The sequence below is a fragment of the Patiria miniata genome, unplaced genomic scaffold (genome assembly GCF_015706575.1).
Source record: "Patiria miniata isolate m_02_andy unplaced genomic scaffold, ASM1570657v1 HiC_scaffold_9, whole genome shotgun sequence".
NCBI lineage: Eukaryota > Metazoa > Echinodermata > Asteroidea > Valvatida > Asterinidae > Patiria > Patiria miniata.
In genome coordinates, this window is record NW_024037076.1 from 3,975,811 (window position 1) to 3,996,590 (window position 20,780).

Sequence of the window (20,780 nt, forward strand, 5' to 3'; positions counted from 1 at the left end):
TGTAGGAAATCAACGACATTTCTAGATTTCTTCTAAATGTCAGCAAGCCAGACGCAACAATTTCACAGGGTGTTTAATTATTATTATATGTTACTTTTGGGAGAAATGCATATGATCTTGTATATATGTTTGTAAAAAATATCGGGGTTTGAAATCGGTTTTCAATTCTAATCGTCACAGTCACTAAAACACAACTTGCACTTTGTCTACAATGAGTCAGCCAAATAGAGATTTGATAAAACTCCAACTTGTCGAAGTGAGGGATTTCGGGCCGGCTTTCGTGCCGGGTCTGCCGGCTAGTGACATGATTACATAAGACCTCCCCAAACGCCCTAGGTTTAATGGAAGTGCTGATAAAGTCAAACGGGTTTAGCATCCCCCGCAGTCGAATTATTTCTGAAGGGTGTGAGGCTCAGGAAAGCGTGCGGGACCACATTGTAATTTAATTACACGATCGAGACATTTAAGGTGTCAGGCGCTAATACGTGTTGGCACATGCGCAGCTTTAACAGCGCGTGTTGCATTACGCCACAGCTGCCAGATCCGATTCTCATTGGTGGAGGATCTACGAGCTCATTAGCATCTACGCGCCGAACTGGCCAATCAGGCGGGGCGATGTGTGAGTGAGGGAATTAAGCGCGCGCGCGATGCAAATACGTCACTGTATCACACAAACTGGTTTTTACCAATACAAGCCCTGGAAAGTATCCACCACCAAAACAAAATCCGTTTAGTGTTCTTGTGGTCTGGTATCACCTCTCGCGGGTTGTAACCGGGATTTTTCTTTATAGCTTGGGGATTTTCCCCCCTACTTATACGAGACGGTCGTGCCAGCTGGGCAAATTATCGAGTTGCACTTCGCTGCTCGGAGGTCACACGGGCACTTAATTGTCAATGGGTTTGGAGTATCGTTTTATGCGGCGACTGGAGTTTCTATGACGATATGAGCTGTCAGCAGACGAAGCGGTTGAGCTACTGAACCCACGTGGGATCACTGGACAGACACAATTTTGGCAACAGAGTGAAATTCGGCCCTTCTTCAGAAAGAAGCTACCTAGAAATAGCCTCGGCAGCAAACCCATGGAAACATCACTCTGAAACTGTATCGGAGCTACCAGAGGACGAGATTATAAAGAAACATTTCTACGAGACATCGATCGATTTTTTTACGAGATCATCGTTGACATTTGCAGCTTAAGAAAGACGAGGAAACGACGAAAACCTTACTCGACCAGAAGATTTTAGTGAACTTTCCACCGTATTTTTGAGGCCTCATTCAAGAATTATTTTGGTGTCCTACAGACGTGAATTTCGGCAACCAACTCGGCGGAAAATCCAAGCAAGTATTTCGTTATTTTATTGTCCTATTTTTTTCGGCACAGTTTCGCACTACGACCACTGAAGCCAAACCGTATACCAACACGCGTACTGCGAATATAGCGCAATTCGCCACAGGAGTTGGTCACTGAACTTGGTGGATTTGGGATATTTTTGGCGGTACTGGTGAATCAGAAAAGACAGGAACGGCACAGCTATGGACCGCAATGAGGATTTGATGGCGCAGGTTACGGACTACGACAACTCCGTCCAGCAGACCGTGTTGTCCGACCACGCCTTGGCCGTGCATCAGCAGCACCATCACCACCACCACCAGGCGTCCGCCCGGAGTTTCTCGGTCTCGCACCTGCTCAACCTGGAGCACGTGCCGGACTTCGGCGACGCGGCCTCGCTGGGTGACGGAGCGGGGCAGAACGGCGCGTTGGACGGCGGAGATGACGCCTCGTCGGGCTGCTACGAAGGTGATTACCCATCCCAGATTCTGTTGTGTGTTTCAGTAACCAAAATGTAGACTCTGAACCCTAACCCACACAGGCACTCTTCAGGTACCATGCTAAATGCAATCAAATCAAGCACAGCTGGAAAAGAACCCTGCTTAACGCAACAAAATGCAACATTTTGTTGTAATAATATTGTGTGCCAGCCTTGGCACCACGAGCAGTAGCCCTGCTATTAATGCAACGGAGCATGGGCAACTAGGTAGCATGTATATGGGTGAAGCAACTGAAGTCGTCTGCTAAATGCAACAGTAGGCCTATATGCAACATCTTTTACCACTGTTGCAAGTGTTATAGGGCCTATTAACTCCAAAATCCTTGATGGAGACGTAACTTTACGCAACAAGCAAGTATCAAGTTACATTCGGAAAAGTTCCTGGACAGATTTAACCAGGAATCCGGGTTTTATGAGGCCTGACACTTTTCTGGGTCAAAATTAAAATGTTGACAATGATTCTGGGTCAGAATCACCCGGAATATGAGTCAGAGAAAGTAAAATTTTGACCCGGAAATGTGTCCGTTTTGACCCTGAAAAGTATATAGGGTCAGGCTAAATAGAACTGGGATCTGGGCCAATATCTGACCGGTGCTTTTTAGAGTGTATACCTATTTTTGTTTTGTAAATTTGATTACAATTATTTTACCACACTGTGCGAAAAAAAAATGGCTTTCGATATTTTGCTAGCAGTTGAAATTTTGACCAATCTTTGGCAAAAACATTGTACAACAACGGAAAAGAGGGTTGTTCCCCAAATCAGTGCCTAATTTCGTGGTTCTGCTGGACAGAAGCTGGCCGAGAACCATGCAGCTAACACATCGTAGGATATTAATTTTGGTTGGTGAACGCCATGGTGCAGTGGTTACGGTGTCTGGCTCACGGATGGTGCGTGGGTTCGACCCCTGCCAGGAACATCGTGCCCTTGGGCAAGACACTTAACTACAATTGCCTCTCTCCGCCCAGGAGTAGATATGGGTACCTTGTGAGGGTAGAGGGCGAATGCGTAGATATCGGCTGCCGCGTGGTCTCGTGGCCTGATGAACGGGGGAATAATTGTAAAGCGCTTTGAAATTGTTGAATCGATGGAAAGTGCTATATAATCACTACAAATATGGTTTAAAAAAAATTATTTTAATATATAATATAATACAATAATAATGCAGTTATGTGCTTATAGTAGAACACATTGTGCCTACGCTTGCAAGATTCAGCTATATATCGAATGTGTAATAGCTGCAAACCATATTGACGAGAAACATTCCCTGAAAGGGCAGCCTTGATTTTGGCACATCATTTACTCTTTGTGCATTTTTTTCTTCTGCGGATGAATCAACAAAATTGCCCAACTTCTTAGGTAGGGTACATAACTAACAACTGGCCTGCTGAAGTTACAGCTCAGTGACCACTGTACATTTTGAGAAAACGGAGGAAACACATGCACTTTTGGGTGTCTCGTCGGTAACACACGTAAAAATGTACACGCGTGAACCCTATTTTGAACGACCTTTTTTTGAACGACCTTTTTTTGAACGACCTTTTTTTCCCCCGTACAAAACGATAACATTTCAGACGGAATAATTTTACAGGGTATTTGATACAAGTCCTATCTTGCATCAAGGTTTTCTGTCATTCAATCGGTATAAGTACTTTCCAGGTTATTGCGAATAATCATAATTACGTGGCTTTAATTATGGCATTCCGTGCAAAGGGCTATGACACTCCAAGTAACAGTTGCATTTTTCAATTCCAAATTTCAAGTCTTAAGTGCAAAAACGGTCCGATGCATCAATGGACGCGTGCAAATTAACCAGTGAAGATCAGAAGAGATAATTCTTGCCCACTTTAGATTCAAGGAAATTGTGCAATGATTGAATTCTAACGGAGTTGGCCAGCGAGCAGCACGCGAAGAAGTGGCGGGGGCGACGACGCGATAGCCGGTTCAATTTGCCCCTCCGTAACCCGGTGAACAACTCATATTCTCGGTCTTTTCACTAAATGGCTTTTCCACTTGTTATCCGTTAGAGGGGCTCTAATCGATCTAACATAGATCTTGTTTCCAGCTGGATAACGTTCAATGGATGAAATTAGTTCTGGTTTGTGTCATTTTTGTTTGGAAGATCTTAATCTTTGGTCCAAACCGTTTTAATTGTCTTTGAGAACTGACCTGAAAATGGAATCTAGTCACTTTGGAATATACTTGTCAATCGTTTTAGCTAGCTTTGACCACATTTCATTCACTTTCGATTGTTGGTCCTGACTCTTGACTAATTTTATTTACACATGGTTAACCTTCAATGCCAAGGCAATAAAAAAAAAATCTGTTTTCTTGTCAAATCTGAAAAAAAAGTTTTGAGTGAAGATTAATTTGAAGAAAAAAAACCCAAGGATCCATTTTCACAATCAACGACAGCAGAAAACTCGCTTGAGATTTCTGCCTTATACACACGAAAAAAAAAAAAACATCGGCAAGGCAAGAGAGTTCTGCATACTGCGCTGACATTGCACGTTTTCGATTTTATAAAAGTGTTATGTTTCTTTACTCCATGGTCTGTCACAGACACCGACCTGGTCTGTGTTTCGACGGCTGTAAATTGGACTCGTAAGAAGTGGTCTGAGTGCGATGACCTTCACAGAAGCATATCCAGACTTCCCGTGTCATATCAGAAGGGGCTGAACTTACGCCAGAGAGCGAAATGGTTCAAGGTCTATATTACTTACGACCTTCATCGTGGTTTTGCTGACATTTAGTATTTCCAGATATACCCCAAAAGTAACTGTTAATCAATGCCGAATATTTATCAAAAAGTTGACCTGGATTAAAGATCGCACTGGTACTAAACAGCCCGTGAAATTATTCCGTCTGCTTGCTTTCATTTAGAAGACATAAATAAATACAGGTGATTACCAACAATCAGTCAATTGACTGATTTTTGGAAATCAAGAGTGCGATGGACGAAATGGTGTTTCGTGATCAAAAGTTGTGCATGGTTTTTCACAGTTTTCTCGAGAAGTGTAATACCCACTGAGCTGAAACTTCAACAGGTTAGGTTTTGACCATTCTTCTTTGGATTTTGAGTGGTGTTATTATTGGAAAGGAACGAACTTTAGGTTTTGACTAGAAAGAGAATCCAAGAGAATGCAGAAAAGAACGGTTGTTGTGACAGACGAAAGTATATAATTCACAATACATGTATTCTGGGATATGAATAATGCAACGGTTAAAGCGGATGGTGTATTGATTTCAACCGAAACTGAGTATTTTCAACAAGGATTGTAAGTTGTAGAAAAATAAGTTGTATCAACTGAACATCAAGCTGAGTAACTAATACTATAGAGCACGTCGTTAGTGAACCAAATATTAAAGGTTACGTTAGCAAGCTAAAACCCAATGAAAAATGGGCATAATGTTGATAAATTTCGTGCCGCAATGCTGGTAAAAAAAATATCAACAATGTCCAGTGGAATATGATTGCCCAGCATTTCCCACCAACTTTCAATATTGGGATTTACCCTTCACCGACCTTATTTCACAAGTTTACGGTGTTGTCGGAGGGATTGCGAGAATGAAATTCAGAAAATCACTTGGTGGGACTCGAACCCACGAACTTCTGGTTTTACTAGTGCAGACGTCTTACCACTCGACCATGAAACAGTGCTGGGGTCGGCTGGCTGATTCGAATCTGATATAGCAGCGGTTACTGCAACCAATCACTTTTTATAACGATCTGGATTTTTTTGTACTGGGATAAAGACTTCACGTTTGCATGACCGTATTATCTTTTGGTTTTGGCATTTAAAAACTTGCGTTACGAGAGAACTGACGTTTACAACCCCGTAAAGTCCCAGTTTCACGAGGGTACTTAGCGGCGGGGCCTGGGATGATATACCGGGGGGCGTCTGGCTGACGCACGGTAGCTGAGCGCCCGTCGCGTCTGCTCAATGTCACCGTGAAGGTGAATCGTTTTTGTATTTCGCTGAGGCAGTGTTTCCGAAGTGATCGTGTTATACAGGAGAGAAATATAATCGTGGGACATAACACAACTATAATCTGATGAACGTTTAGTCCAGTAGCTGTTACACAGCTTAAGAAAACATAATGTACGATTTGTGGGTCTCATAACTGGATTCTATTGCTAATGCGCGTATTAACAAACAGTAGGCCTAGTCCCATTTTGAAACTATGCCTTCAATGTTTGTTTTTTTCCAAACGATACAATTTCAGGCAGAATAATTTCACAAATTGTACCAGTCCTGTTTTACTTTGACCAAGATTTTTGTCTTTAATTTTGGTTGGTAGTTTTCCAGGTAAACATGACTTTAGAGCATACAAGTTATGCCAATTGATCGTATGCGTTGTGGTTGTCTACGAGGCTGTTCTTCGTTATTTTAATTTATTAATGAACGCACAAAGGCTTTATATTACTTATGCTTATACAGGTTGGATCAAAAAAACCGAAACCGAGATATTATTGCTAATTGCAACAGAAGTAGGGCACATGTGAATCAAAGGGAGATTTCTTCTGTTAGGGTTGAATCTCCTCTTTAAAACCACACCCTGCTGATGTCATTACATTCACGGTTGACTGAGCAGTGACCAATTTTATGAAAGGGTCTATTTACAGGCTTGCGCCACTTTTCAATTATGGTTTTTGTGTTGTCACTTGTCACAGAATGAAAGGCTACGGTTGCCAATCAAGGCAGGTAGGGGAAAATTGCCCCCACCAATTTTCCGTGCCCCCGGCCCCCCCCCCCCTCCCCCCCCCCCCCCCCCACCAAAGTACTGATGATCCCCATTTTCCTTCCGGGCAACCATTTTTTTCAGTTACCCAAAGGCATACTGTTTACAACTTCTTATGTCAATGGATATCATTAGGCCTATGGGGCCCAACTGCAGGAAAACTGCAGGACGTTTGCGATATGTGCCCCCATGATATTCTGATGCCCCTCTGTGCCCACCCACCCCCACCCCACTAAAAAAAATCCTAGCTACGCCACTGGATATAGGCCGTTAATTAAAGGCATGATCTTTTACATTTATCCCAAAGTAATCTACCGAATTACCATCACAGAGCTTACTTTAAAGTTAGATGAAGGAGCGTACTGGTACAAAACACTCCGTTGAATTATTCCGTCTAGCTTGCTGTCATTTAGAAGAAATCAAGAAATGTAGGTGATTTCCAACGATCAGTCAATAATTGACTGATTTTTGGAAATATAAGGTGCTGTGGACGAAAACGGCTATGCATAGTTTTACACAGTTTTCTCAAAAAAGTGTAATATCACTGAGCTGAAACTTCAATGTAGGCTTTGAACATTTTTCTTTGCATTTTGAGTGGTGTTATTATTGGAAACACAAAACGCAAAAGAAGCAAATGATCCTACATAACTTTAATACAATTTGTTATGAAACAACTTTATTTTTTTCTGCCAGGCACATATTTTTGTTGGGGCTTTCCTAGTATCCAGACATTAGTGCAAGATCTTGGGCTGTGGGTGCCGCTTTTGACATATACCACGTATCCCCCACAATGATCTTTATTACGACATAAACGTTTCTGAGGAGTTAAAGGTCCACTATCATTTTATGACCGTTCAAAGCAGGGATGTAAATGGCGAGTAAAAAAAAAACGAAACCCAAATGTCGGGAGCATTTTGTATTTGTAGTGAAGTTCTGCATGTAGCACTTTCAAAATCTAGGATATGAAAGCCCAATTCATAAGCTTTCTTTTAGTACAAGAATCATTCAAATCACTCGTACTTTTCAAGTTACGGAATTTGAAATACAACCACCGTTTTAGGGCCGTTCTGTCCACGGATCACAAAAAGGTAAGTGTTCTTTCAGCAAAACGAAAACAATTCACAAAGGGATGTGTGTGAATTGTGTTCGTTTTGCTGAAAGAACCCACACCTTTTTGGTGCTGTGCAGAAAATATTGATAAGCAAATTTAAATTCTTTGTGCTATATCGGCATGAATTCGTTAGTATTAATTAAAAACCCGTTATAATCAAACAGCTTTCTAATTAATAACCATTAACTTCTAAGTTTGATCTATTTCCAACTTTGAATTTTTTAAAAAAAATCCTGGATCATTTTTCCCCCACTGTGGTCGATGGGAGTTCAATAACCACGCGCTGGCGTATGACACAAGCGCGTAGCCAGCGGCGGCCCCTCGTGGGTCTGTCTGCCGTTCTGCCCCGGTCCAATTCTTGCCGAGTCGCGGTGGGGGATTACTACAGCCTCCGCGACGTTTGTCGGTGTTCTATCAAACGCCGATACCGGATCAACCGGGGGTCGCGGTAGATTTGGTCGGGATTAGCCCACGGTCCGCCGGCGAGCTGGTAAAGCCTGACAGATCCATCTGGTTATGCCATGACGAAGTCAATTTTTCAGGGTGGAACTTTAAAGGTCCCGAATCGTAGCCTACAATAACCCGGACAAAAATATTTTCAAGATGCGTTTGGGATTGTGCGGTGATGGGATAGTGAATTGAAATCGATTAAGATTTGGTCAATGATTGATTCCAAGATTTAGGAAAGAAAGGACACCCTTCAAGATAGCCGACAAGTTGCAGGAGGTTAGCAAAATGGGATTATTAGGCTTAAGCTGAATTTACCATGTAACTGAGTTGTTCTTGAATTGTAAGTGACACCACAAATGGAACCAATAATTAAATCTTTCCACTTGCGAAATTTAAACGTGTGTCATAAATTTATGTTGAGAAATGTGACTCGAGTTATACTGAATAGTATACTGCTCTTTTAATAATTATTGTAATTGGTAGATGATTGCGATACAAATTTGATTTCCAAAATTTGGCTAGTTTTAACTATGCAGCTGTCATATGACCGTTGATACAAGTCATTGTACATAATAATTTGGGGGCTTAATCATCCTTATACTCGCAGCTGAGAAGCTGAATTGCGAAGGACGCAGCTACAATGTGGTCCAGACGAAAGGATGTTAATAATTTAAGGCGCATTATAGGCAGCCATCATACGACTCATGCACGACTACGGCACAGCACTCTAAGAAAACAGAATTCCCTGAGTTTTCCCACAGATTTCCCTGAGAAATTTCTAAATTCCATGAGAAATATTTTCACTTTAACGACGTTGCTGGGAAGTCAAAGACGTGGTTACTGCAAAGATAAAAGATACTGATAATACACAGGCAACTTTTTGACAAGCGATGGTCTCCCTTCTCCCCTTACAGTTACAGCTATATTGCAAGTCAGTCAATGGGCACAACTTGGACACATGGCAAAAGACGCACATACGCCAAACTGGCAAAAACCTTCCCCTTCTGGGTCACTGCCTAATTCCCTGTGTTTTCCCCGATTTTTGGCGTTGTCCAAATTCCCCGAGTTTTCCCTGACTGGTAAAATAGAAATTCGTTTTCAAGGTTTTCCCTGATTTCCAAAAGTGGCTGGCCCTGTAATTATTGTGGATAAGAACATTGATTTTTTCCCCTTCACTTTTCACTTCAGGGGGATCGGAGGAGGGATTAACGCCGGCCCAGGTCAAGCAGCGGAAGAAGCAACGACGTAACCGGACGACGTTCAACACGGCGCAGCTCGACGCGTTGGAGCGCATCTTCGAACGGACCCACTACCCGGACGCGTTCTTACGGGAGGAACTGGCGAGGAAAGTGGACCTGAGCGAGGCTAGAGTACAGGTGGGTAAAACTAATCTCTGCAAAACTATTTTGTTTGTTTTTTCTACAAGGGCAGGGGCGGCATCCACCCGCCTCCGTACACTTTTCCCGACATCATCGCCGCGCCATTGTCTTTTTACCAAACCTTGTGCACTACTAATGCCTTGTGGTCGTTTGGACCGAAACTTCACGAAAAATAAACTCGATCGGATCTCGAAGCTGCGGGCCAACGAATTCGTGAGTAGGTTTATGGTGTAAATCGAGGACACACACGTGCAGCGTCATCGCTGAATCGAGGACAGCAACCAAATCGAGGACGACCTCGATTGAAAACGTGTACAAAACCAATGAGAGCTGTTGCGAAAAAGTTAGTATATACAAACAAAGGAAAAGGGAAGAGGAACGTCCTCGATTTACACCATAAACAAACGTGGTGTTCATGCATGAGTCACGTGATTGTGCCATGTAATTTCTTGAAGGAGTAGTGTTTTGAGTAAAAACAAAATCAGGTTTATGACCCCAGTGACCCCATGATGATCTATGACCCCAGTTTGGTCATGTGACATGTTGGGGCTGCACTGATACTTTTGACAAAGTTTGGTTGAAATCGGTCAAAATATGTAGGATCGCAGCAATACACAATGTCAAGGTTTGTTACTAACTAACTAACGGAGATACATGATGATTTGTTGAGCTGCTATCCCGCAGCTAAAAATTGGCACAGAGTTCGCGCAAAATGTCTAATTTTCGAATTGGGCTACCCCTATAAAGTGTTTGTACTCCGTTGATCGTGTTCAGGAAAACACATCCATTCGCACATTGTCATACATGGAATATTAATGATCATGTTTACAAAATGCTTGCTTTACATAATCTAAAGCTTAGACTTTACATTATGTTCTACAAACATACCAAGTTTCACGTCAGTTGGTCATTGTATAAATGTACGGGATCAGAAAGGGCGGAATCCATCCTCACCTTGCCAGCAAGACAAGTTTGCTTTATAGCAATAATGCTACATAAAATTGGGCCCTGAAATCTTGCCATCGGCTACAACATTGTCACAGGTATGGCCTATTAAATTTGATACAGTTCACAAATACATGTATAAAATCAGGCATTATGACTTGTACAGACACAAAATGCAACGATCATCAAAGCAGACAGTGACAAATAGAAGCCAGCCTTTTATTGGGACCCAGACATCTTGCCCGCGTAGTTCTCTCTAATTACAGCGATCCTTCATGTGGGATTGCGAAGCACGACAAAAACTAATCCCCCATTTCTGGGTCAAGGTACAGTTTTTTTCTTTTATGAGCTCTTTTGGGACGTGTAACGTGGCTACGCGACCTGATTTCTGGCTCATATTTACGATCCTTGTTTATGAGTTATTGTCATTCCCGAGGGGGTGTTTGACTCTACCAGACCCGGAGCGGACAAGGGGGCCGGCAGTTGGGGAGAAACCGAAAAACAACTCCAGTGATTTCCACGGCTCTCTTTATATTAACTTCCGATGTAATTTATCGATCTGTGCTGTGAATTCCGTGGTTTCTGACCACTGGCAAGAGATGGAGCGTTCTCTGAGGGTATTGTAGGTCTTGTGAAAGATTCTTGGTTCATTTATATTGAGTTTTCTTGTTTATTTGTTGGTTAACCTAATTTTTCAACATGGTTGTATAGTGTTCTCGCTATTTGCAAGCTCAAAGCAACGACGCCCCTTTGCCGTTGCTGCGTTATCACGTAAGAATAGCCGAATGTTGCAAGTATCTTCCAGGCCCAGAAACACAAGTCTCAGTTAATGGTAAATGTCATTTACATGTAGTGGGATAACGGGTATACTAATTATGAAGGGACACCTTGATTTTACACCAGACACCTGGCCAAGCTTCGTGCATGAGATGGGTAAAAGATGCGAAAAACACGGCAAAATTTTGAACGATTAAAGGTATTATGATCATTTGCTTTTTGCGCAAAATCCTGAAGACTTAAGTGCTCAAAATCCTATAGGGTGCAATACCAAACCTGTTGAGTTCAGACCAGTGGTTATTGAGAAAACAGTGGAAATATGCGAAATCGTCGGTCTCGAAACTCGATTCCGTCGCTAACGCACGTAAAAAGTCCGCAGGCATGCACAGTTTTTTTTAATCACCATCAATGATTTTCTTCCAAACGATACCATTTCAGGCGTAATTTAACGGGGTATTTTATACCCGTCCTATCTTCACTTGGACTTATTTAGCAAGGTGTCTGTCATTTAATCGTTAAGTACTTTTTTTTCTGGGTGAATGTAAATGATCCTTCGTGGCTGTAAGACAAGAGAGTTGTCTTTTCACTTTGTATCTCTCTAGACTTTAGGTTTGGATATTACGTTGTTGTGTGGCGCAAGCTTACGCTCGTTAAAGACATAATCATCATTTGCTTTTCGTGTATTTGTTGGTTTCCAATAATAACACTCAAAATCCAAAGAAGAATGTTCAAAACCCAACCTGTTGAACTTTCAGCTCAGTGACACTTTTCGAGAAAACATTGAATACCCATGCACAACATTTTGGTCACGAAACACGATTAGGCTAAAGTCAACTGACTGATCGTTGGAAATCACCTACATTTCTTGATTTCTTAAGCAAACCAGACGGAATAATTTCACGGGGTGTTTTAAGTTACCAGTACGATCTTTAATCCAAGTAAGCTTTTTTGGATATGTCTGTAGGTAAATGCAAATGATATGCCCTTTAAGTTTGGTTTCACTTTGTGATTCGAGAGTTCGGTACAACACGACGAACGGCTGGCGAACATCTTGTGACTCAAAAAGAATAAAGTTTCAACCTGAAAACGAACAAAAAGGTGCAAAAAAGGGAGAATTTCTGGCATCGTAACAAGACTATAGGTTTGCGTACTTGAGCTGGACCTCAGTCAGTCAGTTCAGTCAATGTCCCAGTCAGTTTAATACACGACAACGGGCTGGCCCTTTGAGTCCAGAATACATGCAGGCATGGAATTACATGTATCTCAATTCAGGTTCAATTTAAAACCGATCTATAATGTGGTTGGCAGTTGATAATTTGGGCAAGAAGTCCACTGTCGGTCATGCCATGCAATATGTTCTTACATTTTGAAGTGTGTGTGTTTCGTTTTAAATGATCAGATTCTTGTCCGTTTCCTCTTTTTTTCACTTCAGGTATGGTTCCAAAACCGGCGAGCCAAGTTCCGTCGCAACGAGCGCAGCCACCAGGCGGCCAAGTCCTCGGCTCGACGCAGCGCGGGCAATGTGAACGGCGTCAGCGTGGAGCAGCCCGTGGCCGCCCGTCCCTGCCCCGTCACCAACCCGGCCGATTTCGCCTCGTGGAACCCCACCACGTACAGCCGGCTAGCGGGCACCGTCAGCATGGCCCCCGGCAGCGCGCCCACCACGCTCATGAACCCGTGCATGGTCAACGCCGACAGCGCTCCCGGAGTCGGCGTTGGGCTGGGGATCGGGCCAAGTCTGGCCAACCTGAGGCTACGGGCGAGGGAATACAGCATGCATCAAATACCACTCATGTGAAACTGATTTATATGATTAGGCTTTAATTTGTTAAGTCGGCCATCTACTGAAATTTTGTGAAACATTGGATATTATGCCAAGGAGCAGAAACGTGCAGACATTTCTACAACTAAGTTCAAGTATTTTAAAGACTTTCTCCTACGTAATTGAAGATCGTACAATTTTAGGTCAATTGACATATTTCGCTCCTGAAATATTAAAATTTTGGATGGCGAGAGAAAAGGAGATGTTTTGTAAAAACAACCACACGTTGAACTTAAGCGACTTGATGCACCGCTCAATGAAGTCGGGTACCCTGTCTTCCCTTTTGGATTTCGGCCGAGGAACGGATGTATAACATCGAACTAAGCGACTTTCGCACAAAAGTGACTCCCATGATGCACGCTCGATGAAGACGGGTACCCTGTCTTCTCTCTCGGATGTCGGCCGAGGACCTAATCACAACAGCGGCAACTTCGTGTCACTTCACCCGTTGCCTGATGTGATGTACATGTACATACTTTAAAACGTTCACCTGGGAAACTTTTTTGCCTGGCAACAACAATAGGTTTTAGGTAAATTGATTAAAATGCATGCATGTTTCCAAGAGAGGCTGATTCTCCAGATACAGAAGGTATTTTGCTTAACAGGTTCAGCAGTGACTATTTTGGTTTAATGTTTCACCTTTTTAAATAGGCCTTGTTTGTCATGCGATAAGAATAGATCAAATATTGTAAGTGGTCGAACGATACAATGCCATGGACATGCCTTAAGATTGTCTGGAATTCCACCGTTCACACACCTTTCAACTCTTACTTACTGATTGAAATGGCCCAAGACGAAAACTAGACGTGTTCTTCCAATACGAAATGGGATAGAACTAGCTAATTAATAATTTGCAGTCCCTACGGGGCATGGTTAACAAACGGCAGAGGGCGCCCTTGCCGTTGTAAGCTAGAGCGCCCTCCACCGGCTTCCACCAGAGGAATCCATTGGAGTTTTCCAAACTACGGGCTCGCTTAGTATTTTGCTTCAGGTTCAAGCTTTGCGACTTTAGGCCCTATACATTTGGGGGGGGGGGGGGGGACCCCAAAAACTACGATTTTCTTTTAGTAAAAAAATCACCTACCTGCCCCATTTAGCTCACAAATAACGTGATGTATCAAAGCATCCCTATGTTTTAATAAGCTGAAATCGATGAATAAAACAGAACATTGATTAATTAAAATTGTGTTGTATGTACTAGAATTCCCTACGAATCTCAAACACTGTATACGAAGCATAAAAGATCCCCACTACTGCCTTACGATATATGTTTTGAAATATGTTACGATATCTCTTGGAATTTTTTTCGAAGCATGCACGCATGCTTATTTAACAAAGAGAAAACGTACGATTTCACTTACTACATAATTTTTTTAACGAAAAGTTGTAAATATTCCTGGACATTGACAGTGCCAATTTGTGTTAAGAGCCAACTTTTTTCTATTTAATTTATGAAACTTTCTGTACATAAAAGTAATTTGTTTTTAATATTAAAGCATTGTTTAACGAAGCTCAATTAACTTTGTACAGTATTTTAGAAAGTTACTTTTTTATATTCGGCATCTTTTTTCTCTCCTTAAGATGGAGTATATCATTGGTAATTGTGCATTTGTTTCGTTTGAAGCAACAAAATTGCTAAAAATCTCAAGAAGGGTGCTTAACAGCTAACCTGATGTACTTTCAGCTCAGTGAATGATGTGTATTCCGAGAAAACAATATTCTAGAATCTCGATTCCAATTGAAAAGTTGCCGAGACATATTTTGAATTGCGCCCAAAATCAGCATCTGGGACACGTTCTCATTCAGCCGATTGCAGCTACGCGATGTCACACACGGAACCCTCGATTAATAGTAAAAAAACCGCGCGCGCGTGTGCGTTGTGTCAACGCTTGCGCGCACCCATTCACGGATTCGCCCAATTACAAACCAACTACTAACGAAAATTTCCAAAAAATGCGTCACTTGACTCATCTTTGGAAATGACCTTTTATTGTTTTCTTCAAAATGACAGCATGGCAGAAAAAATATAATGTTCACTGGGATTTTAGTGCCGTTATTATCCTTAAAGCAAGTATGTTTTTTTTAACAATAATCTGGTCAGTTACTTTTTGGATAGCTACACATGATGTACTCTGTCCTTTAAGTTAAAGATAACGTGTGTTGCGAGATTGATGTTTCCATGATGAGTTCATTGGTACTAGACTTTTGTTTGCCTGTATTCAATTGTTTTTCTGGATTTGAAAGGTGACATTTATGAATACGGCTGGAGTTCCTTAGTTATTTTGAAAAGGTGTACATTTGGAACAGTCGTCAATAGACCATCCATTAAGCCCCGCCCACTGCGCTAGTGGGTAGCAACATCACGTGCGACTCTCCATTGCCACTCTGCGTGTTCCAGCAGCGCGCGCGCGTCATGCGTACGCGCACGCATGTCGGACATTAACAACCACTGTGATTGGTCGAAACATTATGGGGCGGGGCTTACTGGATCTGTCAAAAATCGCTTGCGGGTCGCTCACCGTGTGTATATTGAGTCAATGAGGCAAATAAATGTGAATGAAATACTCGACTGCAAAATGTTTGTGTTTGTTCTTGTCTGATGTTGTAAAAGCGATTCTGTAACATGTTAATTTCGATTCTAAGCTGCCCTAGTCCCCCCCCCCCAAAAAAAAAACCTTAAGGGAGCAGGTTATTGGTCTCCTCTACACCCATAAGCACACAAAATTGTCGACACTTTCAAATATTTCCATATTAAATCAAAAATATTATTTTGGGTATGTGCTTAATTTTTTTTTCAAAAGAATGAAAATTCTCTCTATCCGACTGAAGATGACTGAAGTGACATTTAGTTGATCGATAAATTGGGTTTCACAGCTTTCAAAAAATACATCGCAAATATCTATTCATATTTCGAGAGTAAAGTCCGTTAGCTTTTCAACGAGGAAAACATCTTTCCAATCGGGTCAATGTTTTATTGCGTTATGGCCAATTCAAAATAAGTGCCGATTTTCAATCTGTCCAATTGTCATTTGTTAGGAATGTAATTGATTTGGGGTGAGGGTAGTTTTGCTTCTTTAATGTTTTAATCTTTCTCTTTATTTTGTTCATTTTTTAAAAACAATTGTCATTGATCCTTTTGGAAGTAATGGTATAGTCCTGAAAAGAACTGTTTCGTTAGGCCAAAAAAAAAGTCTCCGGTTTCTGGTATGGAGCTTGTCTAAAAAGTGGTGCGGCGACGCGGCTTTTTTTTTTTTTTACCCGACTTTTTTGCTTCAAATGTCGGCTGATGACTGCAAATGGTGCCCGACTAAACTTAGTGCAAATATATGGGAGTCCAGAGAGGCCACATAAAGCTTATTCTCGATCATAACCCCATCTAAAAACACGTTGAAATTGCGCAGCAGCAGAATTCCAGTCAAACCTGTGAGTCTGGCGGTTTTGAGACATCATATTTCATTGAAAAAAAAACTTTTTCATTTTGCCGACGCGAATGGCTACGGCGACGCGCGCGCATACCAGAAACCGGAGACTTTTTTTTTTTGGCCTTATACACTTCTTAGATGATTACTTTACTGCTCTGTCTGTGCCCTCTACTTGCTAGCCTTTTTCATAAAAGCAAGTTTCGGTCCTTGTTCTTATTGCGGCAGTCAAAGTATCAGTCGCCGTGGACAAAATGAAAAAGCGGTACTTGTCTTCAATTGGCCATAACTTTTAAACATATATTTGGTTCAATACCCAGAGCAATTATTGTGCTCAGTAGAGTCCACTATACAGGGTGGTGCAAAAAGAAGGAAACCCACTTTTGACAGCAATTTTCACCTACTTGTTGAGCATATTTCAAAAATTCAATTGAATGGTATTAAAATATTGATCTTTAAACATAAGTGACGAAAAATGATTACAAAAAGGGAAATTCTGTCTCTGAGATATGGTAGTTTAAAAATGTCATGTGCCAAACCTGTTTGCCACGGACGGCTTAGTTTATTCTATCCGCTTGACTGAGCTCCGAAGCTTGATTTGAAGACAAAAAGCACTACACTTTACTTAAACGTGGACAACAGTGGTTTTGGTGACTTGTATTCAAATTACCATAATAACACTATTCTTACGAGTTAAATTAAAAAATGTTTTCACCACGTATGGTTGAAGAGCTACTTTCACTACTTAATAAAAAAAAAACAGTTTAAATAAGTTTAAGTAAATAGTTAAAATCCTGTCAAAAGTGGGTTTCCTTCTTTTTGCAACACCCTGTAGTAAGTAACAATCCGCATCTCACAATGTTTCTGTAATTTCATTAATGTGTAACTAAATTCTCTCTATTCCAGTGAAAATGCACTCTTACCGTACCTACTGAAACGAGGGACACTCAATCGAACAGATCGTACTTTCACTCGAGTTTTGACTGAAGTAATTTTACCTCAATTGGAGTGATTGTCACTCGGAATCATGACTAACTTGTAGTCCCTAATTTGACTCTTTGGAAATTAGATCAGAGTGTAGCAGACTTCGAACTCCAAGGTTACCGTTTTACTTCTACCACGTCAGCGGGCGCCGTCTGCTCGCCCTACCGGGCCAAGCGGCGGTTTCCACCCGGCCTCTGTCACTCGTCGCGCTGCCCAACTTCGCCCGCCGGTACTACGTCATCTTCCACACTGGGGAAAAGGACCGAATTTTCAGGCGGCGTTCCGGAGAATTATTTGGCCCTCCGGCTTCGCTTGGATCGCGGGCTATAAATATTTTATCCGCGAAACTAGAAGCTTCCCTTTTTTATTTGGTTACTGCCAAAAGGTGAAGGTTAGTCCTACATTTTTTTTTGGGGGGGGGGCGTTCACGACTAGATGCATACCATTAAGAATGGTTTGGGGCAAAGTTACACGTCATGTACTCGTATTTCACATAACGCAACCACCGATCATGCACTTCTCGAAAATAGATACTTTTGCATTCTCACCATTATTTCACGATGGCAGTTTAAATATAAAAGCAATGACTTCACTATACAGAAAAGTAAGAAAATAATATAAGAGCTAAAATTAGTTTTAAAAAAGTTACAGGTACGGGGCAATTTGCTGACTTGTGCTCGAGCGAAGATAAAACTCACCAAAGGTTTAACTTTTAAGCTACGTCTTGGAGTTTGCAACTACAACGTGTGCATGTACAATGCACGGTTGTGCAACGTGTAGACTAATTGAACGACCTCAATTGAATCCCATTACTGAAATGATTAGTACCGTGGTATGCGCGCACAGGTGGTACGCGCGTACTCAATGCTCCTTCGACCAATAGAGTTACCAAAATGCGCGCGCGTCGATTAATGAACGCGCGCGACACGCGCGTGGGCGTGGTTTCACCTCAATAATGAACCCTTCGCTTCATTTAACAACTTGAGGAGGCCTACTTTTCTCGTCTTCCAACTCTGTGACCAAGGATCGAATCCCGCATACGTCAAAGCAGTTAGGTAAGTCTTAATCACCGACACAACCCATAGTCTAGTCATGCATATTCTTCTCAATCAGGATTTAGGATTTCCCAGTCCCACCCAACTCATAAATATTCGTCTCAGTCACAAAGACTCCGTGGATTTCCATCTTTGTGTTTATTACCTACTTATATCTCAGTTGTGCACATGAGGTTGCGATACTTTGCATATTAATTTTGCAAACAAAACACACTACTGATACCATCAATGTAAATGGTTGTATTGTTCCGACCATACCAACGCGTGCGAGCCTTAGCGCCCAACCGAGAGGGGCGCGATCCTTGACGGCGACTACATTTTCACAGACCAAGCTAGGTACATGAAGAATTAAAAAGGGGTAAGCAATGTCCAATTTACACCCCAGTAAAGTGAATTGGCCACGCCCCCTCCAAGATGACTCGCAATGCATCATCGACACGAGCGGTAAATATTTTTCGAGGCCAGACGTTCTATAATACATCAATCAATTTTCATAATACTGAGCACGACGTATTTATGGATCGTTTTTGTCAGCACAATTTTCCGGGTTATCGCCGCAATAATTGCTGGGACTCGCGTATTTGTTCCCCTTTTTTATTGGAGTTAGCCTGGCAAGTCCAGCGTGTAAAGTCCCAACGGGGGGACCGGACCAGACGCGGGCCAACTACTCTGCCGTGAGCTACCGGCGCGTTACGGGCCAAGTCCTGGGGTCGTTCCAGGGTCAATAGGGGTCAAAGCAATTACATTGCCAAACGGCCTGAGTTTTTTTGTACACCTTCACAATACTTTGGGAGTTTGGCGATTGTTTTATAAAGCTTGCCGTGCGAGCTTGTGTACCGGATCAGAATCCATGGCGATTCTTAAAGAAATCTGCTTAGCATAGAAAATATTTGCTTAGGAAAAACAGGATACCAATCAAAAATGTTATCACATTTATAATGAGTTGTGACTGGTTCCCATATGATTTATGCTTAGCAGTAAGCACATCAATTGCTAAGCATATTTTATGAAAAATTGGACTCAGGTAGGCTACATGTACATATAGGCTTACTGTTGGTAACAAGATTAGAGGGTATTAAACGGGTAAGGAATTTATTCGGAGGGCTAGGGTTGAGTGGCGATTGGTGAGATGGAATGGGTGGGTTGACGGTACCCCAACAATTATTGGGGCCTATTTAAGACTAGATGGGACCAAAAGTGGGTTGCAGTGGGGTGTATGGAGGACGAGCGAGTTGAAATTGTAGCGTGGGAGGGGCAGGGTTGGGAAGGGGGAGAATAGGGGTGAGAGGGGAGAGAAGGGATGAGAGGGAAGGGTATTGCCGCTTGGGGCATGTGAACTGGTCCTTGTTTGAACACTCCACCCAAAGTCCGGAGCGCAATTCAGAGCAAGAGGGAAAGCCTTACTTAGAGCCACTAATATTTTCATAAGTAAAGTCACAAAACGACGCCACAGCCAAAAGATAAAAAATAAAAACCTGTTTGGATCATTAATTTTACATCGGGAAATATTGGAAGCACAAAACCGCAAATTAAGTTATAGAAGGAGGTTGAACTGAAAACTGGGGCGCCGGAAATTATGGGGATGTTAGACAAATAAAATGCGAAATACCTACAAAATTGGGAGCAAATTTTTAACACATCTTCGGTGAAAGATCACACATTGAAGCAATGGATACAACAGATGCAGAAAAAACCCGTATAGGTATACATTTACCGGTTATGGATTACGCAGGATTATTATTTTTACATAATCAGACACCGGTACGGTTCAAAGCAAGCAGGCATGCCCGACGCAGTCAGGCGGGCTTACAAGCTAGCCTGCCCCGGTCTGGGTCAAGGTTGGCTGGGCCCGGCAAATTACCCATCTAAAGGCAGCGCGCATGGGCCGGTAACTCGCTACCGGCTTGTCGATGATTTTAACGGCGGCTCCCACGCCGACAAACGGGTCGGCGCGACACTGCTTTTTTTGACCAAATACCGTATCATCCGCAACAACACAATTCCTCTACAGAATTTTTTCCCCTTTTCCGTGACTGTGGTAATTGTATATACCTTTTCCCATCTGGTTTTTATACAGATCACACCCTGCTATGATTTTCCAATTAAAAAGTCTCGCGTATGATCGTCAGTGGCATTTAGCACAATTTATCCGGTCTTCGCAAATGGCAAAAACAAATGACAAGCCAAATTTGGTTTATTTTCGAAACAATTAGGACGATGCAACCTACATTTAACGTGTAATATTTCCGTTTAAAGGATTGAAATGC

General features: G+C 42.1%; 1 protein-coding gene across 1 annotated transcript; it reads left to right on the plus strand.

The window, feature by feature from the left end:
- Positions 1-669: 669 nt before the first annotated feature.
- LOC119720246 (paired mesoderm homeobox protein 2-like) lies at positions 670-13,829 on the plus strand. The gene is made up of 3 exons (XM_038189867.1): positions 670-1,799; positions 9,321-9,508; positions 12,666-13,829. The coding sequence occupies exons 1-3, from the start codon at positions 1,535-1,537 to the stop codon at positions 13,029-13,031; spliced, it is 819 nt and encodes a 272-aa protein (XP_038045795.1). The 5' UTR covers positions 670-1,534; the 3' UTR covers positions 13,032-13,829.
- Positions 13,830-20,780: the final 6,951 nt, after the last annotated feature.